Below are 25,198 nucleotides of genomic sequence, written 5' to 3'. Positions count from 1 at the left end.
CTGAGGAGATTCCCCACCGGGCGATGGTACCAACAGTCCGCGGCTCACCGAACCCCGCAAACGGGCCGGTTCAAACACCGCGGCCCGGGGGTGGTCGAAGCTGCCGCCCTCCAGTCCAGCACACGCAGCCGCTGGCCCGCGGCTCAACCCAGGACTCAGGTCACCGCCTCAGAACGCCGTCCCAGCCACCGGAGCACCGTTCCAGCCCCGAGCCGGATCGCCCTCACGTGAGTACCGTTCTCCCTCGGGCTGGGCCACTCCGACGTGAGTGCCGTTCTCCCTCGGGCTGGGCCACTCCGACGTGAGTGCCGTTCTCCCTCGGGCTGGGCCACTCCGACGTGAGTGCCGTTCTCCCTCGGGCTGGGCCACTCCGACGTGAGTGCCGTTCTCCCTCGGGCTGGGCCACTCCGACGGGCCACAGCCCCTCACGGGAAAGTCTCTCAGCCCCTCGCCAGGCCGCTCTCACGAGAGCGCAGTTCCAGCCCCGGGCTGGGCCACCCTCACGGGAGCTCAGGGCGAGTCCTGTCAGCTGCCTCCAGAGTCCCGAGGTCACCAGCTCCGCCATTAGGCCTCAGTGTAGACGGAGGCAGAGAAGGGGGATACGACAAAAAGGTCGTATTCCCCCGTAGGGAGAGACAGCAAGCCCCGTTTCACCCCCCCACCCCCACCCCACATAAACACGACCTAAAAACCAAAAACGTAACTAGACAAAACGAAAAAATACAACACAAAAAAGTAAAAGACAAACGGACTGCAGGCGAGCCGCAGCCGTTCCCGGCGCCGCCACTTCCGGAGAAAAAGCGTTAGAAGTGGAAACATACAAATTTGATTGTTTTAAGTGCCACGGTACTTACAGTATTGTTAGTGAGGCTGCACTTGGATATCATTAAGCCCAAAAGGATGCAGAAAAGATTAATGAGGATGTTACTAGGACTGTACGGCTTTTTTAAGAATAAGGGGTAGGCCATTTAGAACGGAGATGAGGAAAAACTTATTCACCCAGAGAGTTGTGAATCTGTGGAATTCTCTGCCACAGAAGGCAGTGGAGGACGATTCTCTGGATGCTTTCAAGAGAAATTTAGATAAGAGTTCTTAAAGGGATATGGTCAGAAGGCAGGAACGAGGTATTGATTGTGGATGATCAGCCATGATCACAGTGAATGGCGGTGCTGGCTCGAAAGGCCGAATGGCCTACTCCTGCACCTTTTGTCTATTGTCTATTGTCTAAAAGGAGAGGCTGGGACTTTGGAGCATTGGAGATTGAGGGAGATCATATAAAGGTATATAAAATCACGAGGGACATATATAAGGGGGATGGTTACAGGGAACGTGGGCTTAACACCAGCATTGATTTACGGTGCCAGAGGAAAGATTTAACGGGACCCGAGGGGCAATTTTATTCACACGAAGGGTGGTGGGTATATGGAAAGAGCTGCCAGAGAAAGTAGTAGTCAGGCACAATTACATTATTTAAACAATATTTGCATAGATACGTGGATAGAAAAGTCTTGGAGGGATATGGGCTAAACACAGGCAAATGGGACTAGTTCAGACGAGCAAATTGCTCAGCAGAGACAAGTTGGCTCAAAGGCTTGTTTCCATGATGCATAGCTCAATGACTTTCTAATTCCATGTTTCAAGTGAAACTAGATAACCAGGCACTTTATTTTTGACTGATGTCTATAGTGAGTTAGTACCCAATTTCAAGCTCACTCATTATTGAAGCTCTAATCCAATACACCAATACCACAGAATGTGGGTAATCATAATTACATTTGAAATGTTACGAAGTGCAAAGTGATTGTTGAATTGAATACTTGTACCTTTGCATCTGCTGGTTCTTCGGCATCTTCTTCTGTATCAAACTTTTCTGCACTTTCAGACGGAAGAACTTCAATCGGTGTAGAGGCAAATTCAGGTTCTTCCTCTAGATAATGGAACAGGAAATGCTGCCAATTATTGGCTGGATCATGCTTACCTTCGACCGGTGGCCTGAGGTCAGCAGCATATGTAGTTACAGTTACATTTTAGTTTATTGTCACGTGTACCAAGATACAGTGAAAAGCTTTTGTTGCGTGCTATACAATCAGTGGAAAGACAATGCATGATTACAATCGAGCCATTTACAGTAGAAAGATACATGATAAGGGAATAACGTTTAGTGCAAGGTAAAGCCAGCAAAGTCCGATCAAAGATAGTCCGAGGGACACCAACAAGATAGATAGTAGTTCAGGACTCCTCTCTGGTTGTGGTAGTATGATCCAGTTGCCTGATAATAGCTGGGAAGAAACTGTCCTGGTATCTGGTGGTGTGCGTTTTTACTCTTCTATACCTTTTGCCTGATGGGAGAGGGGCGAAGGAGGGAGTGGCCAGGGAGCGACGCGTCCTTGATTATGTTGCTGGCCTTGCCGAGTCAGCATAAGGGGTGTATCACTAGGCTTTGCAAACTGACCTTTTTACATGTGGACTTCTGCACTGCACATCCCCATGTTCCTACCATTTCAATGAGACCCAATGTAAACTTGAGGAATAACAGCTCATCTTCTGTCCAGGGAAGTGTAGCTTTTGACTCTACAATTTTCTCTCTACAACCAGCCCTTCCTGCAGTACATCATCCATCTAAGATATTTGCTTAATTCTACGCTCTCAATTAGCACAGATTAACCTATGAAGCAACGTCAGAATATGTTTTACAGTGCATTTGTAGTAGTTCGTTAGAGTATTTAGTGACATGCTGAATCTCTTTAAATTATTAAGAAAGCATAAGGTCAAAAGTGATAGGAATAGAATTAGGCCATTCGGCCCATCAGTCTATGCTATTCAATCATGGCTGATCTATCTTCCTCCTAACCCCATTCTCCTGCCTTCCCATAACCTAACCTGTACTAATCAAAAATCTATCCATCTCTGCCTTAAAAATATCCACTGACTTGGCGTCCAGAGCCTTTTGTGGCAAAGAATTCCACAGTGTTGGACGTGTTGAATATAGTTTGTCAGATACATCTTCAAGTTAACTTGGTTGAAGTCCCCATAGATTAGGAGAAAGGTACATTGTTTCGTGCTTGTTGATCAATAGTATTTTATTGTCACATGTACCAAGGGTCAGTGAAATTTTTTTTTTGTATACAGTTCAATAAAAATCTCACTACACATACCACAATCTTACTTAAGTACGAGAGTGTAGAAATAGTAGATTTGCAGGGGTCGGTCTGGCCAGGTGATGTTGATATCCAGCGATGCAGATTGCAGTCAGGATGACATTGGAGAATTCCCTCAGTGGGGAGAAGTGTCAGCATAACCACCAGATATCCAGGTCAGGGGAACAGAAATGGGACAAGACCACTTTGTGCTTACACAAATATGGGTTGATCATGAAACAGACACCACCAAGCTTCGTCCTTTTCTTGACCTAACATCGCCATATGCATGGATGAAAATGTCTTGGGCTGGAGCACAGTGTCCGGAGAGTTGAGCATGAGTCTTGTATTTGTTTCATAAGATCATAAGTGATAGGAGTAGAATTGGGCAATTCGGCCCATCAAGTCTACTACCTCATTCCATCATTGCTGATCTATCACTCCCTCCTAACCCCCTTTTCCTATCTTCTCCCCATAACCTCTGACACCTGCACTAATCAGGAATCCATCTACCTCTGCATAAATATAACCATTGACTTGGCCTCCACAGCCTTCTGTGGCAAAGAATTCTACAGATTCACCACCGACTAAAGAAATTCCTCCTTATCTCCTTCCTAAAGAAATTTCCTTTAATTCTATGACCTCTCATCCTAGACTCTCCCACGACTTGGAAACATCCTCTCCACATCCACTCTATCCACGCCTTTCACTATTCTGTACGTTTCAATGAGGTCCCCCCTCATTCTTCTAAACACCAGTGAAAGAAGACCCAGTGCTATCACACACTCATCATATATTTGTTTGATAGAGTACACAGCAGGGCAGGGACCAGGGGAGGGGAGGGGGGATTTGGAGCTGCTGAGTTCATTAGGCAATCGTGATATCACTACTCCATTTAAATGTCTTAAAAGCCGGTTTCCTCCTGCTGCAGTTCTGACTACAGTTTCCAGCTTTAAAAGACCAGAATATGAGTAGACAAGTGTTCTCAGGCATGCTGCCTGCAAAATGTTGCCTCTCCCTGGCGCCACCTTGAGAAAAAACTGTTCTATGTTCTAAATGCATATCTTTGTTCATGAAGTATGCAAAGAAAGGAAGCTAAATCCCCTCTGCAGTCTTCTGGGATCCCACAAAATGCAGAAAGAACATGCATAGTGAGGACAGATGCACGTTATTTTAAATGCAATTGACAAAGCTGACTCTCGAGTTCAGTAAAGATTTTCATGCACTCCCTTTGATGGTTTGATAATTTTGTTTATTGTCAGCGAGTGATTATCTTTATGCAACATAACTTATAACTTATTTTTTGTTGTCTTCTTTAATCAAATAATTAATCAAACACTTCTTTAATCAAATAAATCAATGAAGCAGTGTGGTTTAAAGTTTCATGAAAGCAGACAGACTTCTTATTCTATAATGAGAGGAACAGAAAAGCTCCTCAGTTATTGAATTTGTGTCCTCGCCTTGTTTGAACTTTAGGATGCTTCTCATGTCTGGACACACATTCAATAAGACTGAGGAGCTTTTCTGTTCCTCTCACTAAAAAAAAAAATCCAGTTTTCAGATCTTCAGCATCTACACTGCATGTATGAGAATGGATAGCATATAAGGATGTCATCCTCCCACAGTTTACATGTCCACAGGTAAGTTTACAATCCACAGACTGCGAGACAGACTACGAAGTCAGAAACTGCAGGAGTTGCAGGAGTGTTGTCTAGCTCAGCTTCAACTGAGAATATTCAAGAAATTTATGGATTTGCAGTGGAAATGTGGAAACATTAAGTTTGGGAAGATATATTTAAGTAGCCAGAAACATGATTTCAGGATGGCATGTTGTTTTCCAGACTTACATATGCCACTATTGCTGCGGATCATTCTTGGTTTAATGTGAATAGCCAGACCTCATGGTCCACAATGATGGGAAGGAAGAAAGGAAAGAAAGGAAAGGAAAGGAAAGGAAAGGAAAGGAAAGGAAAGGAAAGGAAAGGAAAGGAAGGAGGGAAGACGGGAAAGAGGAAAATTCAACTTGCCTTCAGATAATTCCGATCTAGACATCTGTCGCTTTGCTTCATCTGAATCCTTGTGTAGTAGGTTGCCATCCAATGATAAATGAATGGCCATTTGGCTAATTAATGGTACTGGTTTGTAAGACCTTTCCTTTAATATAAAACAAAATGGTAAGTTAAGGATTCAGGTAAATCTTACTAATTTCAAGCAAACCCTTCATCCAGTAAAATCAATCTGCTACCTGATGCGCTGAGTTACTAGAGCGTTTTGTATCTTTTTATCAATAATAAAAATTATTATTTCACTCAAAATATGGATGAAAAATAGCTAATAAAAGGGGGCGACACAGGGGTGTAGCAGTAGTGCCAATGCCTTATAGCACCAGACCCGAGGTCTCTTTGTTCTGCACAATTTCCAGTCCCCTATGTTTTACTGTACAAATCCTGTTCTGGTTTAACTTACCAAAATATAAGTAGGCTCCTGATTCAAAACATCGTCCATTGATGTTCTATAGAGATGCTGACTGACCTGCTGAGTTACTCCAGCTCTTAGTGTCTTTTTTTTGCAACACCTTAAATTCCATCTATCATTTTCCCAGTCCCTCTAACTCCCTCTTATCTTCACAGTCCAATACATCACCAATTTTATTTTCATCAGCAAACTTACAAACCATGTTAAAAACATTGTAATCTTCATCTTTAATATAGTTGACAAAGAACGGTGGAATCAACCCCATTTTCTGCGACACACCACTGGTCATAGGTCTTCAATCTGAAAAAAAACCTCCACTATTACCCTCTTCTTCCTTCCACCGCCAATTTTGTTTACATAGACAACATATCTGCCCAGCCTTCATTAATCCTCTTCGTCTCCTATTTGAAAAATTCACTCAAATATGTTAGCCATAATTACCCACACACAAATGCTATTACTTATCAGTGGTTGCTTTTCCACATTCTGTAAGTAAGTAAATTTTATTTATATAGCACGTTTAAATCAACTCGCGTTGAAACCAAAGTGCTTTACATAGAAGAAATAATTAAGTTTCCGTACATCAATAGAAAAAATTAAAAATAGGAAAAATGACACAACACATTATAGAATTCAACATGAACGTCCCCCCACAGCAGAATCAAAATTTTCCACTGTGGGAAAAGGCATCAGAAAGTTAAGTCCTCTTCCTTTGTGATCACCCGAGGTCGGGGCCTATTTGTGGCCTCCGCAGCCAGTCCGATGTTTTCAGGCCCTCTTGCCGGATGATGGAGCTACACTCGGGAGAAACACTCCTCAGCCGCTTGGAATGTCTGGAGCGGCCGCTCCCTCCCCGGAGACCGCGGCACCCGAAGTCCTCAGGCCGCGCTGGTTTGGAGCTCCAACTCTGGCGATCTTGGATCCCAGGCTCCGTGGTGTTTTAAATCCAGCGCCGCCCGCAGCCACAGCTCCTCAGATGTTGGAGTCGGCGGTCACCGCACGGCGACCCAGTAAGGCATTGCCCGCTCCGTGATGTGTCCCAGCGCTGTGCTGCCGCCAAAGCTGTAGTCCCGGCCGGTCCCGACAGGAAACGCCGCTCTATTCCGATGGTAGGCCGCGAAGAAGCAGCTCGGAGGGACGCCGCCTCTCCGACCACGTAGGGACTAGGAAATAAAGTTTCCCCCTTCCCTTCCCCCACCCACCACATAAAATAAGACCTCCAACAAACATTTTGTTTTTAACAGGACTAAAAATAAAAAAGGGTGAAAGGACGGACTGCAGACAGAGCAGCCATACACAATGGCGCCCCACTCCTGCAGTCCGCCATCTTGTTCTGCCAGGTCTTATCCCTCAGAATCCCTTCCAGTAATTTTCCCACTGATATTAGGCTCACTGGCTTGTAGTTCTGTTGCCCTATTGGTGGCGCAATGAGTATAAATGTTAGGAGGTCACATTGCACTAACCAGGCCACAATTTGGAATACGGTGCTCAGTTCCGATCAATGAAGTACAGGAAGGATGCGGAAGCTTTGGAGAGGGTGCAGAAGAGGTTCAAAAGGATGTTGCCTGGATTGCAGAGCATCAGTTTTAAGGAGAGATAAGATACTTTAGATGTTTTAATCTGGACCATAAACAAACTGCTGGAGGAACTCAGCAGTAATAGACAATAGACAATAGGTGCAAGAGTAGGCGCAGGAGTAGTTCAGACAGTATCTGTAGAGGCAGAGGGATGGCTGTAATTTAAGGTTGAGAACCCATCAGGACTGAGAATGCAGAGGGATGAAGTCAATTTAAAGAGGAGAGAGGGTGGGACGAGGGAGCATTGAGTGACACAGTGACACAGCAATAGAGCTGCTGACTCATCACACCAGAGAGCCGGTGATTTGTGACTACAGATGCTGTTTGTGCAGTATTTGCACATTCTCCCTGTGGCTGTATGGGTTTTCTCTGGGTGCTCTGGCTTTCTCCCTCATTTCAAAGATGTGCAGGATTGCACATTAATTGGCTTCTGTAAATGGCCCTAGTGTGTGTTGGATGCAAAAGTGAACATAGGGTATGGGTGATCAATGGTCGACGTGGTCTCGGTAGGGGAAGGGCCCGTTTCCACACTTCATCTCTAAACTGAAAAACGAAACATTGCAGGAGATCGATGGAAACAGATGAGTAGGGAAGAGGGAGAGGGGTGAAGTTGAGAGACAGCAGCTGGTAGTGATAGCGAAGGGATACAAAAAGAAAGAAAAAAAGGAGAGCCTATGATGCGCCAGGTGGAGTGAAGACAACAAAAAAGGTGACGTGGGTTGGGGATGGACGGGAGGGGGGAATTTCATATTTCACCCTACCTGCCCCCGTGTCCACTACTTGAACCTTCTGGCATTTCCACCAGCTGCAACAGGATCTCGCCACCTATTACATCTTTCCCTCGCTACCCTTTCCTGCTTCTCGCAGGAGCTGCTACTCTCTCAATATGACCCCGGGTTTCATAGCTGACATACCCTTCCCTGTCACTTTCCTCTGTAGCCATAAGATGTGCAATATTTATCATTACACCTCCTCCCTCACCACCAGCACGAAACAGCCCTAACAGGTCAGCTTAAGATTTACACACACATCCTCCAAACTCATCTACTGCAGTCAATGATCTCGATGTTGGCTTATCTATATTTACGAGACCACGCACAGACTAGGCGACTGTTCTGCAGAATATCTGCACTCAGTCTGCCATGGACATCTTGAGCTCCTTGACACACGCCAACCTGACCCGATTTGACCTGGCTCTTTTGTCCATTCCCTCCACAGATGCTTCCTGGCACTTTGAATTCCTCCAGTAGTTCGATTTTTATATATATACTAGACTAAGTGGGACCCGTTGGGTCCCAGCATCACACAGGAGGGCTGGTCATCCAACGCAATATTCCACCTCTCCACCAATTCTAATATTGGTGGCCAGTTGGGGGGGGGGGGGCTTTCTGGAGCGCTATTATGGGTGTTGTGGGCTGAAGGGACTGGTTTCTAGAGGGCTAGTATGCAAATTGTGCGCCAAATGGATTATTGGGCTGGCGTCTCAGTCAATCAAGCCTGTTGTGCTGGCAACTCACTCACTCACGGCTGGTGGGCTGGTGGTTGACTCACGGCTAATCCTTGAAATTCTATTCCAAGCAGGGTATAAGGCCACCAAATTCAAGTGCAGTTTCTTACCACTTCTAGCACAATACACAATACATAATACAATTTATTTGTCATTTGAACCTCATAGAGGCTCAAATGAAATGTTGTTTCTGCAGTCATACACACATGAAAAAAAAGACCCAAGACACAACACAATTTACACAGACATCCATCACAGCGCATCTCCTCCTCGCCGGGTGATGCAAGGCCACGCTCCGGGTCTTGTTGTTGGAGCCCCCGGCGGGCTCTAGCAAAGTCCCGCAGCCGTTGAAGCCGCGCCGGGCGGTGATGTAAGGCCCCGCTGCAGGCACTCCTCGACCCCGCGACTCGGGCGGGTGAAGTCACCGTTGCAGAAGCCTCGAAATGCGGTCTCCCACCAGGGACCCGCGGGCTCCCGATATTACTGACTGCCAGACCTGCGGTAAGCCTCAGAATCCCTGGGGGTCGGGTCACAGCAGCGCGCCACCACAGCTCCACCCGCTCCAGACTCGGCCAGCTCCATGATGGTGAGTAGCTCCGCAGCTCCGTGACTGGAGCCCCAGGACATTCCTGCTGGAGGCCGCTCCACGTTGCAGCCCCAACGACAACGGAGACCCGACAGGGAAAAGGTTGGGTTCTCCGTGCAGGGGAATGATTTTAAAAGTTTCACCCCCCACCCCCCGCCCCCCACACACACATACCCCATCAAAAAAATAATTAAAACTACATTAAAACGGGACAAAAAATAACAAAAAGACAAACGGACTGCAGAGGCCTCTGCGACGTGAGTCGCGCCGCCCACCCGACACCAGTGGGAGAGTCTTGGAACCTCGCAGGGTGCAAGGCCACCAAATTCAAGTGCAGTTTCATACCATTTGAAGTAGGGTGAATTCTCTGCACCTGCTCAACTTCATGCCACCATTTGCAGTGCCTTTCAACTTAATGCCAAAGCACCCAAGCTACAATTTGCAGTAAGTAGTGCCTTTCAACAATGCCAAAGCACCCATGCCACCATTTGCAGTAAGTAGTGCCTTTCAACTTCAAGCCACAATTTGCAGTAAGTCGTGCCTTTCAACTTCAAGCCAAAGCAACCAAGCCACCATTTGCAGTAATAGTGCCTTTCAACCTCATGCCATCATTTGCAGTAAGTGGTGTCTTTCAACTTCAAGCCACACCCAAGCCACCATTTGCAGTAAGTGGTGTCTTTCAACTTCAAGCCACACCCAAGCCAGCATTTGCAGTAAGTAGTGCCTTTCAACTTCAAAGCACCCAAGCCACCATTTTCAGTAAGTGGTGTATTTCAACTTCAAGCCACACCCAAGCCACCATTTGCAGTGCCTTTCAACTTCAAGCCAAAGCAACCAAGCCACCATTTGCAGTAATAGTGCCTTTCAACTTCAAACCAGCTCCCAAGCCACCATTTGCAGTAAGTAGTGCCTTTCAACTTCATGCCACCATTTGCAGTAAATAATGCCTTTCAACTTCAAGCCAATGCACCCAAGCCCCCCATTTGCAGTAAGTAGTGCCTTTCAACTTCAAGCCACATCCAAGCCACCATTTGCAGTAATAGTGCCTTTCAACTTCAAGCCAAAGCAACCAAGCCACCATTTGCAGTAATAGTGCCTTTCAACTTCAAGCCACACCCACGCCCCCCATTTGCAGGAAGTAGTGCCTTTCAACTTCAAGTCAAAGCTCCCAAGCCACCATTTGCAGTAAGTAGTGCCTTTCAACTTCAAGCCAAAGCAACCAATCCACCATTTGCAGTAAGTAGTGCATTTTAACTTCATGTCACCATTTGCAGTAAGTACTGCCTTTCAACTTCAAGCCAATGCACCCACGCCCTCCCCATTTGCAGTAAGTAGTGCCTTTCAACTTCAAGCCACACCCAAGCCATCATTTGCAGGAAGTAGTGCCTTTCAACTTCAAGCCACAATTTGCAGTAAGTAGTGCCTTTCAACTTCAAGTCAAAGCTCCCAAGCCACCATTTGCAATAAGTAGTGCCTTTCAACTGCAAGCCAAAGCAACCAAGCCACCATTTGCAGTAATAATGCCTTTCAACTTCAAGCCAAAGCTCCCAAGCCACCATTTGCAGTAAGTAGTGCCTTTCAACTTCAAGCCAAAGCAACCAATCCACCATTTGCAGTAAGTGGTGTCTTTCAACTTCAAGCCACACCCAAGCCACCATTTGCAGTAAGTAGTGCCTTTCAACTTCATGCCACCATTTGCAGTAAGTAGTGCCTTTCAATTTCAAGACACACCCAAGCCAAGCCAACCAGGGGAGGGGGAGGGAGGGGGGGGGAGGGGCACTTTCTGGAGCGCTAGTATGAACCATTTTAGAACCAATAGACATATTTTTGCAAGCTTTAGAACCAATAGACATTTTTTTGCAAGCTTTAGAACCAATAGAGACATTTTTTTACACGCTTTAGAACCAATAGACATTGTTTTGCAAGTTTTAGAACAAATAGACATTTTTTTGCAAGCTTTAGAACCAATAGACATTGTTTTGCAAGCTTTAGAACCAATAGACATTGTTTTGCAAGCTTTAGAACCAATAGACATTGTTTTGCAAGCTTTAGAACCAATAGACATTGTTTTGCAAGCTTTAGAACCAATAGACATTGTTTTGCAAGCTTTAGAACCAATAGACACACTTTTTGCAAGCTTTAGAACCAATAGACATTGTTTTGCAAGCTTTAGAACCAATAGACACACTTGTTGCAAGCTTTAGAACCAATAGACACACGTTTTGCAAGCTTTAGAACCAATAGACACTTTTTGCTAGCTTTAAACCAATAGACATTTTTTTGCAAGCTTTAGAACAAATAGACATTTTTTTGCAAGCTTTAGAACAAATAGACATTTTTTTTGCAAGCTTTAGAACCAATAGAGATATTTTTTTGCACGCTTTAGAAACAATAGACTTTTTTTGCAAGCTTTAGAACCAATAGACATTTTTTGCAAGCTTTAGAATGAATAGACTTTTTTTGCAAGCTTTAGAACCAATAGACATTTTTTTGCAAGCTTTAGATCCAATAGACATTTTTGTGCAAGCTTTAGAATCAATAGACATTTTTTGCAAGCTTTAGAATTAATAGAGACACTTTTTGCAAGCTTTAGAACCAATAGAGACACTTTTTGCAATCTTTAGAACCAATAGAGACACTTTTTGCAAGCTTTAGAACCAATAGACATTTTTTGCAAGGTTTAGAACCAATAGACACATTCTGCAAGCATTTTAGAACCACTAAGGGCACTTACATTTGAGTAGACATGTGTTCAGTGTTATTCACAGCTCAGAATAATGTGACCCTCTGCCTTCCTCCATCTTGAAGAGACTGTGTGGCACACCACTTCCAGGTTTTATAGTCCCTCCCCCCTGCCGCCTCGGGGGCAGCGGAGAGAACGGGGAATTTTGTAAAAACATTAATATCTCTGTCATTTTTAATCGACGGGAAAAATCCTCGGCACACATGCGGCGGAGGGGGGCTCTGAGTGAGGTGGCCAAAAATGACGGCCGTTGGTGGCGGCATTCTCTCGGAAATCGCAGCACAGATGGCCAAAACCGGTCAAGAACAGACTTTTAGTAATATAGATAGATAGATGTCAATGTTTTTTCTATGTATCACAAACAACAGAAGTTCCGGTACCAATCCCTACAGGACACTATTGATCACGGACCTCCAGCCTGAATAACACACTTTGACTACTGTCCTCGGTCTTCAATGGGTAAGCCTGGTCTGAGACCAACCTGTGCATCATAACCTTTTGTTCAGCCTATCATGAGGGACTTTATCAAATGCCTCTAAATGTCAATGTAGACAACATCCACTGCCCTACCCTCATCAATCATCTTCATCACCTCCTCAAAAAACACAATCAAGTTAGTAAGACGTGGCCATGCTGACTCTCCCTAACTAGCCCGTTCATGTCCAAAGAGATAAAATCCTCACCAATAGCTATCCGACCATTGACATAAAGCTCATCGGCCGATCGTTTCCTGGATTAACTTTATTTCCCTTCTTAAACAAAGAAATAAAATTGAGTACTCTCCATCCTTCAGGGACCTCATCTGTGGCCAGAGAGAACACAAAGATTGTTGTCACAGGCCCCTACAATGTTACTTTACAGCCTTATTCTAAAACAGATTAAATTATTATTTTTTTATCATCAATCTACACAAAATACCCCAAAATAAAAAGAGAAAACAAGCGAAAAGAGAAAAATAGACATTTTTTCAAAGTAATTTAAAATAAATAACTGAAATATCACATTTATATGTATTCAGACCCTTTACTCAGTACTTTGTAGAGGCACCTTTGGCAGCGATTACAGCCTCAAGTCTTCTTGTGCATGATGCTACAAGCTTGGCACACCTATATTTGGGTCATTTCTCCCATTCTTCTCTGCAGATCCTCTCAAGCTCTGTCAGGATGGATGGGGAACATTTTTGCACAGCTATTTTCAGATCCCTCCAGAGATGTTCGATCGGATTCAAGTCTGGGCTCTGGCTGGGCCACTCAAGGACATTCACAGACTTGTCACAAAGCCACTCCTGCGTTGTCTTGGCTGTGTGCTTAGGGTCGATGTCCTGTTGGAAGGTGAACCACTGCCCCAGTCTGAGGTCCAGAATGCTCTGGAGCAGGTTTTCATCAAGGATCTCTCTGTACTTTGCTCCGTTCATCTATCCCTTGATCCTGACTAGTCTCCCAGTTCCTGCCGCTAATAAACATCCCCACCGCACGATGCCGCCACCCCCACGCTTCACCGTAGATGTGGTATTGGTCAGGTGATGAGCGGAGGCTGGTTTCCTCCAGACATTACGCTTGGCATTCAGGCCAAGAGTTCAATCTTGGTTTCATCTGACCAGAGCACCAGAGAAAACCCTTTTGGCAAACTCCAAGTGGGCTATCATGTGCCTTACACTGAGGAGTGGCTTCTGTCTGGCCACTCTCCCATAAAGGCCTAATTGGTGGAGTGCTGCAGATATAGTTGTACTTCTGGGTGGTTCTCCCATCTCCACAGAGGGACTCTGGAGCTCTGTCAGAGTGACCATCGAGTTCTTGGTAACCTCCCTGACCAAGGCCCTTCTCCCCCGATTGCTCAGTTTGGCCGGGCGACCAGCTATATGAAGAGTTCTGGTGGTTCTAAAGTTCTTCCATTTAAGAGTGATGGAGGCCACTGTGCTCTTCAGGACCTGCAATGCCACAGAAATTGTTTTATCTGTGTCTCGACACAATCCTGTCTCGAAGGTCTACGGACAATTCCTACGTCTTCACGGGTTGGTTTTTGCTCTGACATGCACTGTCAACTGTGGGACCTTATATAGACAGGTGTGTGGCCTTCTAAATCATGTCCAATCAATTTAATTTACCACTGGTGGACTCCAATCAAGTTGTAGAAACATCTCAAGGATAATCAATGGAAACAGGATGAACCTAAGCTCAATTTCGCAAAGGGTCTGAATACTTATGTAAATGTGATATTTCAGTTAGTTATTTTTAATTACTTTACAAAAATTCCTAAACATCTGTTTTCGCTTCTTCATTCTGGGGGTATTGTGTGCAGATAGATGATTAAAAAAAAACAATTTTAAAATAAGGTTGTAACGTAACAAAATGTGGAAAAAGTGAAGGGGTCTGAATACTTTCTGAATGCACTGTACTCTCTGCATCTAATGACTGCCCCCAAGTGTCCAAAATAATACTGCAAGATATATCTAGACAAAATAATATAATATGCCACCAGTAACTAGCCTAAACATAAATGGCTCCTTCACCATCCCTGCAGGAATATTCAAATCTCTCCAGTTTGATGCAATCTGCCTTCTTGTGCAGGTCTCATCTGCACTGGAAGATATTCCAATATTCCAGATATTTTAATCCCTCCCTCGTACACGAGATCTTTAGTCATGTATTCAATTGTAATATCTTCCTATTTCTGGACTCTAACATGTGACACTGGGATTAATTTAGACCTTACAACTCTTGAGGGCATGCTTTTTAAATGTCTTTCCAGCTCTCTAAATTATATTTAGGGAGCCATCCCCCTCCCCCACCTTGGTCAGTCTGATCACGTCTCATTGTTCCTGCTCCCTAAGTACTCCCCACTCATCAGACGGGTTAAACCAACTGTGAGGACAGTTAAAGTCTGGTCAGAGGAAGCGGACTTCACACTTCAGCAGTGTTTTGGAAACACTGACTGGAAGGCGTTTGCAGCCCAGGCCACCCTTGACTCCCACACGGACATTGATTCCTACACATCCTCTGTTCTGGACTTTATAAACTCCACCATCAATAGTGTCACCTCCCTCAAACAGGTGACCATATTCCCGAATCAGAAGCCATGGATGAACAGCGAGGTCAGGCTACTGCTGAAAGCACGGGACACCGCTTTCAGGTCAGGCGATGCTCGAGCCTACAGTTCAGCCAGGGCTAACCTGAAGAGGGGCATCAAGAAGGCCAAGCACTGCCATAAGCTCAGGATTGAGGAGCACTTCAACAACAACTCCGACCCCCGACGCATGTGGCAAGGCATCCAGGCCATCACGGACTACAGACCCTCCAACACCACCCCCACATCCAGCGACGCCTCCTTCCTTGAGGAGCTTAACCACTTCTATGGCCGCTTCGACAGGGACAATCTAGAGACAGCCATCAAGGCTGTGCTACCTGCCGATCACCAACCCCTCACACTCACCCCCTACGACGTATTCGTGGCACTGAGTAGGACTAATGCACGTAAAGCTGCTGGCCCTGACGGCATCCCCGGGCGCGTGCTCAGGGCCTGTGCTGCGCAGCTGACAGACGTCTGGACTGACATCTTCAACCTGTCACTTGCCCAAGCAGTTGTCCCCACGTGCCTTAAATCCACCTCCATCGTGCCAGTGCCAAAACACTCCACTGCGGCAAGCCTCAACGACTTCCGCCCAGTTGCACTTACCCCCATCATCACCAAGTGCTTCGAGAGGCTGGTCCTGGCACACCTCAAAAGCTGCCTACCCCCCACACTGGATCCCTATCAGTTTGCCTACCGCAAGAACAGGAGTACGGAGGATGCCATCTCAACGGCACTTCACTCCGCCCTCTCCCACCTCGACAACAGAGACACTTACGTAAGAATGCTGTTCATCGATTACAGCTCAGCATTCAACACCATTATACCATCAAAACTGATCACCAAACTCGGTAACCTGGGCATCGACCCCTCCCTCTGCAACTGGATACTGGACTTTCTAACCAACAGACCCCAGTCTGTTAGGTTAGACAAGCACACCTCTTCAACCCTCACCCTGAACACCGGCGTTCCACAGGGCTGTGTGCTGAGCCCCCTCCTCTACTCCCTCTTCACCTATGACTGCACACCTGTACATGGTACTAACACCATCATCAAGTATGCAGATGATACAACGGTGATTGGCCTCATCAGCAACAACGATGAGTCGGCCTACAGGGAGGAGGTCCAGCACTTAGCAGCATGGTGCGCTGACAACAACCTGGCCCTTAACTCCAAGAAGACCAAGGAGCTCATTGTAGACTTCAGGAAGTCCAGGGGCGGCACGCACACCCCCATCCACATTAACGGGACGGAGGTGGAACGTGTTTCTAGCTTCAGGTTCCTGGGAGTCAACATCTCCGATGACCTCTCTTGGACCCACAATACCTCAACTCTGATCAAGAAGGCTCACCAGCGTCTCTTCTTCCTGAGGAGACTGAAGAAGGTCCATCTGTCTCCTCAGATCCTGGTGAACTTCTACCGCTGCACCATCGAGAGCATCCTTACCAACTGCATCACAGTATGGTATGGCAACTGCTCTGTCTCCGACCGGAAGGCATTGCAGAGGGTGGTGAAAATTGCCCAACGCATCACCGGTTCCTCGCTCCCCTCCATTGAGTCTGTCCAAAGCAAGCGTTATCTGCGGAGGGCGCTCAGCATCGCCAAGGACTGCTCTCACCCCAACCATGGACTGTTTACCCTCCTACCATCCGGGAGGCGCTACAGGTCTCTCCGTTGCCGAACCAGCAGGTCCAGGAACAGCTTCTTCCCGGCGGCTGTCACTCTACTCAACAACGTACCTCGGTGACTGCCAATCACCCCCCCCCCCCCCGGACACTTATTATCACTTATTATTATTTATTTAAATCATTTGCTATGTCGCTCTTCCAGGGAGATGCTAAATGCATTTCGTTGTCTCTGTACTGTACACTGACAATGACAATTAAAATTGAATCTGAATCTGAATCTGAATATTTATCTAGCCTTTTCTGGTTGTGACAGAACTTTAATGTAAGTTCATCCACCCTGTAAAATTAATTCACATTTATCTCCCTGAAGATGCTATCTGATCTAGCAGTATTCCCAGTATTCCCTTTCATTGAATTTTACAGTAATTGCTGTGTTCTGCATCTCAAGGTTTCAACATAAGGATATATTGCTTTTTTTCATCTCTCTAACTGCCCTCTTTCATCTCCACCTGTGCAATCATCTTCATATCAGCTGTAATTATTTAGACAGTGGTGAAAGCAATTGTGCCGCCTAGATAACTTTGTCTCCATTCTTTCACAAACATTTGTTCTCTCCACTCCTCTCCCTCTCTGCAATTTAAAACACTTGCATTCTCATTTCTCCAGTTCTGATTAATATCATTGCCCCCTGAAACATTAGCACTGGTCCACTCTCCACATATGCCGCTGAGTATCTCCAACATGTTCTGCTCTTATAATAACAATAAATAATCAAATGACCAGTTTTTACATCGGGGTTTGAGAATTTCTCTCTCTCCTTAGAGGCCATGAAGACATCATGGCAATTATGATGGGGCATCCTATAACTGATGGACATGCACAATTGGATTCACTTGCAATGATAGACCTGCTGAAAGCATATGAGAAATGCCAAAGAGCATGAGTGAGATTTGTGCTTAAATCCTAGACCGCAGACCCCTTTCATTTCAACATTAAGTGGTGACCAGCTTTGTTACAGCAATTAATATAATCATCTGCCAACCATGCATATTTCCAAACTGCATTCAATTCACCATGCAGAGCAATAAGTGCAAACTGAGTATCTTTAATTCATTAATGAAATTTGAAAAAATTGGCACACGGCGTTAAATAGATCAATTTCATTGCCATCACATTTATGAACAATGGAAAGCAAAGCAAGATGTCTGTTTTATTTTAATTTTTTAGTGATATTGAATAATATTTAAGCATGTGGTTTCTTATTTCAGCTGCCCTGTGGCTCTCATCCATTGATGTCCATTTTCATTAAACACCTAAGAATGTACACACATATATAACTCTTTTATAAATAATACTCACTTTAAAGCTGTATCTCACACTGTTTAGAGGTGCATGTGGATTGTTGGCAGTAAGAACACGAGTAATTTCTTCCTTCAGTTCCTAAACAAAAACCATAAAATTTAGTTGATAGCAAAATTCCATGACCGCATATTCCAATAAAGGGCTGGGCTCAATTGGAGCACAGGTCTCGCAATCAGTAATACCGTGTTGTATTACATTTCACTTCATTGTTTATCAAGAACAATCTACCACAGCCTTAAAAAAGGAGTTGCAAAGACTCAGACCCATGAGGGAAAAATATTTCACCATTTCAACTCATCTGTGTCTTAAATTGGTGATGCCCATGGTGATGAGAGTGAATTTCATATACAGTGTCTGGCTTCATTGACAGACAAATCCCGAGCTGCGAATAATGGTCCACAACATCCAGGATCTCATTGTGAGTCCTGATTGTCAGACATTAGGGAAGGTCAATGTTGTGTGGCAAAGGCAAATTGGTGGAGGACTTTCCATTTTGGATATATGGTGTAAATCATATGTTTCATACAAGGAGAAAACAAAGGATTGGAGCTGAGATTCCATATGCAAGAATCTTCTGTGTAGACAAAATTAATGACAAAAATTAAGGTGATCTTGGAACAGATATCATGAAGGTTGAATGTTTTTTCTTTAATCCTGTAGATTACCAATCTGGTGGGAAGCTTGTTTGGTGGTAAACATGTGGTACTGCACTGAAGCAGATAGGGAAGATGTAGTTTACATTACAACCCAAAGGTATGAACATTTAATTCTCCAATTTCAAGAGATAACCACTGGCCCTCCCTCTTTCTTTCCCCTATCCCCCCCCCCCCCCCCCCCCCCCAATATTTCAGTATTCCACATTTCTCCCATCATCCTAATCACTCTACTCCTTTCCCCTCCTTTGTACGCTCATCTCTGGGTCCCATATTTCCCTTTTATTCCATCTTTCCCCTCCATCCTGTCTCCTTCCACCCTAATCCCTCACATTTCACTCCTCCTCTTCTTTCCTTATCTGACATTTTTTTTGCTTCTTTTTCATCTCTTGCCTTGTCACTTACTCTACCGATCAGCCAATCACCCCCATAAACTCGCTCCACCTATTACTTACCCGACTTTGTCTCACTTTCACTTTTTCCCAGCTTTTGCCCCACTAATCTACCAGCCTAAATAAGTGAAAGTGTCTGTCCACCAGCTTTGTTCTAGATTGCAGTTCTGCATTTTCATGTGTAAGCATTTTACCAATGTTGCTACTTTCCCCATTTTCTTGCCCTTCCTAAACCTAGTTGAAGGTGTTGCAAAAATCTCCACATGGATATCTTTCAGCTTAAGGAAAATAAGCATGATGAGAATTGCAGTAGATGGCGAAGATTTAAAACAACTGAGTTTTTGAAATATAAATTTAATATTTAAATAAATTTTTTAAGAAATCTACATTTTTTAGCATCAGTAAGGACCAGCTTATGCTGCATTTATCTATGGAATATTATTGAAATATATATTAAGGTATCACTTACTTGATCGGTAAGTTCTAGTTGATCAGAGGGTCTGGTTATATTTGACTTTCCTAAATTCCAGTCATCTCCATCTCCCACCTCAGTCATATCATCGTCATCCTAAACAGATTACTTACTTTTAATTTCTTGAGAAAGTCTGATATAATTTTTGGAAGTGCTTTGCAGTGAGTGTTTTTTTTATCAGCATACTCAAAAATAATGAAATAAACAGTCATGACAACATTATTTTAAAAGTTATACTGTAACTAGACTAAGTGGGACCCATTGGGTCCCAGTCACACGGGAGGCCTGTTTCCCCCAACGCAACACATTCCCCAATGCAATATTCCACCACTCATCCATTCCCCCAACGCAGCCCGTTCCCCAACGCAATATTCCACCACTCACCCATAGCCTCTAACTGCGGCTCATTTCCCCATATCCCCCAGCATTCCCTCCCCCTCCTTTTCATAAGTGGAGGAGGGGGTGTGTGGGCGGGGTGAAGGGGCGGAGGGGAAGGGTGTGTGGGTGGGGGGAGGGGTGTGTGGAGACGTGTGTGAGCGGGTGGAGGGGTGTGGGGGCGGGAGGGGTGTGTGTAGATTAGTGTCACATACTGTGGCTCCACCCAGACGCTTATTAGAGCTCTCTCTCTCTGGCAGACTAGTAGTATGCATATAGAGATGAAAGCACCTTGTGTTTCCTCTGTAGAGTTGCTAATAAAAGACTAGGGATTCTATTCGCTATGTGTGAGTCTGAACATTTCCAACATGGTGTCAGAAATTTCGAACACTTTCCTCGCTTAGTCGGTTTACGTTTATCTTAGTTTGTTTTTTTGTTCAGTTTGTGTTTTTACAATGGCCTCAGCACTTCACAAGGCAGAGCGTTTAGTGTTTGATGGCGACCTCACCGAGTGTTGGCGCATCTTTGAAGAGGATTTCACTGTATGTGTGCATGCGGCGCACGCTGCCGCCGCTCCAGATGTTCATGCCTCAAGTCTCCTCAACCTGGCCGGCACAGAAGCCACTCGACGTTCCAGAAGATTTCATTATGAACCGGCGCAGTTCAATGCTGGTGTATCCAGATTGTTCCAGCTGAATCTATTCAAGACCCTGAGTGCCTGCTTAACAAGTTCCAACAGCTATATGAGTTCCGCATTAATCTTGTGATGGAGCGCCATAAATTTTTTTCGGGTACGGTGAACCTGTCGAAGCGTTCGTCAGTTCTTTGAAACACATCGCCAGCAGGTGCGAGTTTGACAATTTGTGCGATAGTCTCATACGAGACAGACTGGTTTGTGGAATTCTCAATGATAAGGTGCGTGATGAACTTCTACGTGTTACTGAACTCACTCTGGAGACTGCTGAAACCTCTGTCGCATTGCAGAAATGTCAGATTCTCACACCAGATCTTTGGGGCAGGGTCCCCATTCTGCCTATGATGTTAATGTTGCCGGCACAGTTTAACAGGCTCAACGGCAGTTCTCACAGGTGCCCGGCAGATCTGATGTTAAGTTCATTAATAATTGTGTGAACTGTGGAGGTTCGCATGTTGCAATTCGTGAACGTTGCCCGGCTTAGGGAAAACGTTGCCACTTCTGTAAATGCAGAAAGCACTTTATTCGTTGTTGTCGTTCATTTGGAAACAGAGTTCAGACAAAGCAATCCGTCAATTGGCTCCACCATGGGAGCATGGATCCAGAGCCTTCCCATGTGGCTCCCACGCATGCTGTTCAAACTAACGAGGACATACTGTCTGCTAACGACAATCTTGATATCAACATACATCCTTTGATGGACTTGTCTCGTAAACATCAAGATCCCATGGTCACTCTTCTCTTTAACGGAATGAATGTTTTTGTTAAACTAGACACTGGAGCTCTTTGCAATGTTTTATCCTTATCACAGCTCAATAGGATTAGAAAAAAAGAGATCATCAAGCACACGACTGCAACGCTACTTCGATTTGCAGCTGGTGCAGTGCACCCTATCGGTCAAGTCGAGCTACGATGCTATCTTGATTCATCTGTCCACAGCCTGAGCTTCTTTATTGTCCAAGAAAATGTGCCTTCACTGCTGGGCATTGATGCTTGTAATGACCTGGGTCTGGTCACCTTCAGTGCATCTGTCTATCAACTATCTACAACATGTGGCTTCACTCAACAAATCCTGACACAATACAAAAGTCTGTTCGACAACAGGCTGGGCAGGTTACCTGTCAAGTACACAATCACAACTGACCCCAAGGTATTCCCAGTTGTTCGTCCAGCACACCGGATTCCCCATTCTATGCGGGACCGTGTACAAGGTGAACTCGACAGAATGGTGACTATGGGTGTGATTGTCCCTGTCGCTGCGCCCTCGGATTGTAGCGTAGCACCGAAAAATAATAAGGATGAAATATGGATTGCATCAATCCTAAAGATTTAAACACAGCCATTAAGCGACCACACTATCCCATGCGCACAGCGCAGCTGGGTGAAGCGACTGCATTCACAGTACTAGATGCCAAGAGTTCATTCTGGCAGATTGCCCTGGATCACAACTCCTCCAAGTTAACCACCTTCAGCACACCCTTTGGACGGTACAGATTGTTTGCAGGCTACCCATGTTGGAAATGCTAAAGCTGGTTGCCTTAGGTTTGGAAATGCTAAAGCTGTGTTGCCTTAGGTTTGGAAATGCTAAAGCTGTGTTGCCTTTGGTTTGGAAATGCTAAAGCTGCTTTGCCTTTGGTTTGGAAATGCTAAAGCTGCGATGCCTTTGGCTTAGAAATGCTAAAGCTGTGTTGCCTTTGGTTTGGAAATGCTAAAGCTGTGTTGCCTTTGTTTTGGAAATGCTAAAGCTGTGTTGCCTTTGTTTTGGAAATGCTAAAGCTGTGTTGCCTAATTAAAGTTGCCTTGCCTAATTAAACTTGCCATGCCAAATTAAACTTGGCTTGCCTAATTACAGTTGCCGTGCCTAATTACAGTTGCCGTGCCTAATTAAAGTTGCCTTGCTTCGTACGGGCCTGTGACTGGTACTAGGTTATTGGGTACGGGCGTAATATACAGTGTGTGGCTGCAAAGCAGTATTCCAAAGATGCATAATCCTCTGAATAAAGAAGATTTGTCTCATCTTTATCTCAAATGATCATCTGTTGTGATGTTGACATATGATGAAAGAATGGGTCGACTGGGCTTGTATTCACTGGAAATTAGAAGGATGAGAGGCTATCTTAGAAATTCTTAAAGAATTGGACCGGCTAGATGCAGGAAAAGTGTTCCCCATGTTGTGGAAGTTCAGAACCAGGGGTCACAGTTTGAGAATAAGAGGTAGGCCATTTAGGACTGAGATGAGGAAACACAAATTCACCCAGAGAGTTGTGAATCTGTGAAATTCTCTGCCACAAAATGCAGTGGAGGCCAATGCTGGATGTTTTCAAGAAGGAGTTAGATTTAGCTCTTAGGGCTAATGGAATCAAGGGATGTGGAGAAAATTCAGTAAAGCGGTACTGATTTAGATGATCAGCCATGATCATTTTGAATGGCGGTGCTGGCTCGAAGGGCCGAATGGCCTACTCCTGCACCTATTTTTCTATGTTTCTGTGTCTATGTTTATCTTCGGCCTAATTCTCAACACTCCAAATGAAGGAACGCTTCTTTCATCACCTTCCCAGTTAACCTCTCTCAAAACCTTTTATATTTCAGTGAGATACCTTCTCATTTCTCTAAACTGAAGTAGCGAATCATACTCCCAATGTAATATAATCTCTTCATCTCAGGAGTTTAACCATGAACCAGTGCTATACCACGTTTGATATTATTGCCACAGCATGATCACGACTGGTCTCATTAAAAGCTTATATTCTCCTAGCAAGCGTTCTTTCCTCTCCTCCTTTAACCGAAGCTAGAAACCGAATTTGCCATTTACCTTGCAAATTGCTTACTCCAACATTGGTGCTCCCCTGCCTCACCCCCACGCCTCTCCCACCAGACCAAGTGTTACTACCAAACACATATGATTGCACACACCACATATTAATTGGCAAGAATTCAACATCAATGAAATCCACGTCTAGAAGTGTAAAATAAATAAATGAAAATTAGATAACAGGTGAAAAACTGCAGAAATTATAAAAATACGTCGATATCCTAATACTGAATGATCCTGGTGAAAGGACTTTCCTGTTGTTAGTGTCACGGTTTCCCAGCTGAACCTAAGATTAAATGAAGCAACCCTACAAATGTTCCCTTCACTGTGTTAGACTCTTATTTATTACACAATTCCATTTTTGAGTTTCATGGAATCTATAAGGCAATCTCCTTCCAATCAAAAGAAATGTGTGTTTCCAGTATATTATATTTGATATTTAGAGATCAGGTTAATGAGAAACTGATACATTCACATAAATTCCTACACCTTTACTTTTAACAAGACGCCCATTTTAAATCAAGTTATTTTCTAATGATAAATCCAATCATACAGCAGTGTTTCCAATAATGGGAGCTCTGTAAACTTATTAGCTATTTACACTAATGGTACGTGAGAGTTCATTTTCAAAGCTATTAATTAAAGCGACTTACCTTCTTGTACTTTTTTGGTATCTTTGCAGTTGGTGTTGGAGGCACAATGTTAATCTATTTGAAAATGTAAAATTAAGTAATTTAATGGTATAAATATTTATCAAAATGTATATCCAATAATGGGTTAACATTCCAAAAAAATGGCCATACAATTATTTTTTTCTCAAACTTTTTCAATTTGCAGAAATTCACCACTGTCTGTACAATATGCTTACAACAAAAACCTAATGATAAAGACATAAAATAAATGTAGTTAATAAATTCAATTCAATACATATTGATTACTGTAAACAATAAATATGAGCTTCCAGTTAGATTTATTAAGTTAAATTCTATTTTTCACAATTATCAGGACAAAATATAACTTCTGAGTGCAGTTGCTTTAAGAGTTGCTAAGAGTTATACAATAAAAGTTGCTAAGTTTGTAATAATGTAAGTAGTGGAGAAATATCACTGAATATCTTATGGGCCTGTCCCACATGCGATTTTTCAGCAGACTGCCGGAGGCAATCAGGTTGCCGGCAGTCCCGAGAAACCGGCAACTGCAATGGCGACTGTCAGAGTGGAACACACACACACAAACACATTGTTTCCTTTACCAGCCCGTTATGCAGGCGGGGGACAGGACAAGCGGGGTGATCATTGTCTAAAAAAATCACACGATGCAAAGCCAAGGTGAAACAGACACACAGATTTATGACACACTAGACTAAGTGGGGCCTGGTCCCCCAAAGCAATATTCCACCACTCACATGTTCCCCCAACACAACGGCGGGAGCATTCTGCAGCCAGGGGATGGGGATGGCTTCAGGCGGGGATTGTCTTGCAGCCAGGGGACGGGGACGACTTCAAGCGGGGCCTGTTGAGGCGGGAAGTGTGGGGGGAGAGGGAGTGGGTGGGGGAAGAGGGCGTGGGTGGGGGTAGGGGGTGTGGTGGGGATGATGGTAGGGGTGGGAAGGATGGTGGGGTGGGTGTGGGGGGGTGGGCAGGATGGTGGGGGTGGGGGTGGTGGGGGGAGTAGTTTGGGGGATGGTGGGGGTAGGGGGGAGATGGTGGGGGATGGTGG

General features: G+C 44.6%; 1 protein-coding gene across 1 annotated transcript in view; it reads right to left on the bottom strand.

Annotated features, from left to right (window-relative positions):
- dnai1 (dynein axonemal intermediate chain 1) overlaps positions 1–25,198 on the bottom strand; it is a 158,845-nt gene that overhangs the window by 102,226 nt on the left and 31,421 nt on the right. The window contains exons 3-8 of the mRNA XM_033038027.1: positions 24,885–24,937; positions 24,133–24,186; positions 19,596–19,694; positions 18,079–18,159; positions 5,165–5,291; positions 1,824–1,927 (exon numbers count right to left, since the gene is read on the bottom strand). Of these exons, the coding sequence (XP_032893918.1) occupies positions 1,824–1,927; positions 5,165–5,291; positions 18,079–18,159; positions 19,596–19,694; positions 24,133–24,186; positions 24,885–24,937 (518 nt within the window). The remainder of the gene's footprint in view (positions 1–1,823; positions 1,928–5,164; positions 5,292–18,078; positions 18,160–19,595; positions 19,695–24,132; positions 24,187–24,884; positions 24,938–25,198) is intronic.

This window comes from Amblyraja radiata, chromosome 1, assembly GCF_010909765.2.
Source record: "Amblyraja radiata isolate CabotCenter1 chromosome 1, sAmbRad1.1.pri, whole genome shotgun sequence".
Taxonomy (NCBI): domain Eukaryota; kingdom Metazoa; phylum Chordata; class Chondrichthyes; order Rajiformes; family Rajidae; genus Amblyraja; species Amblyraja radiata.
Note: the sequence above shows the minus strand (reverse complement) of the source record. Positions and strands in the feature narration are given on the sequence as shown.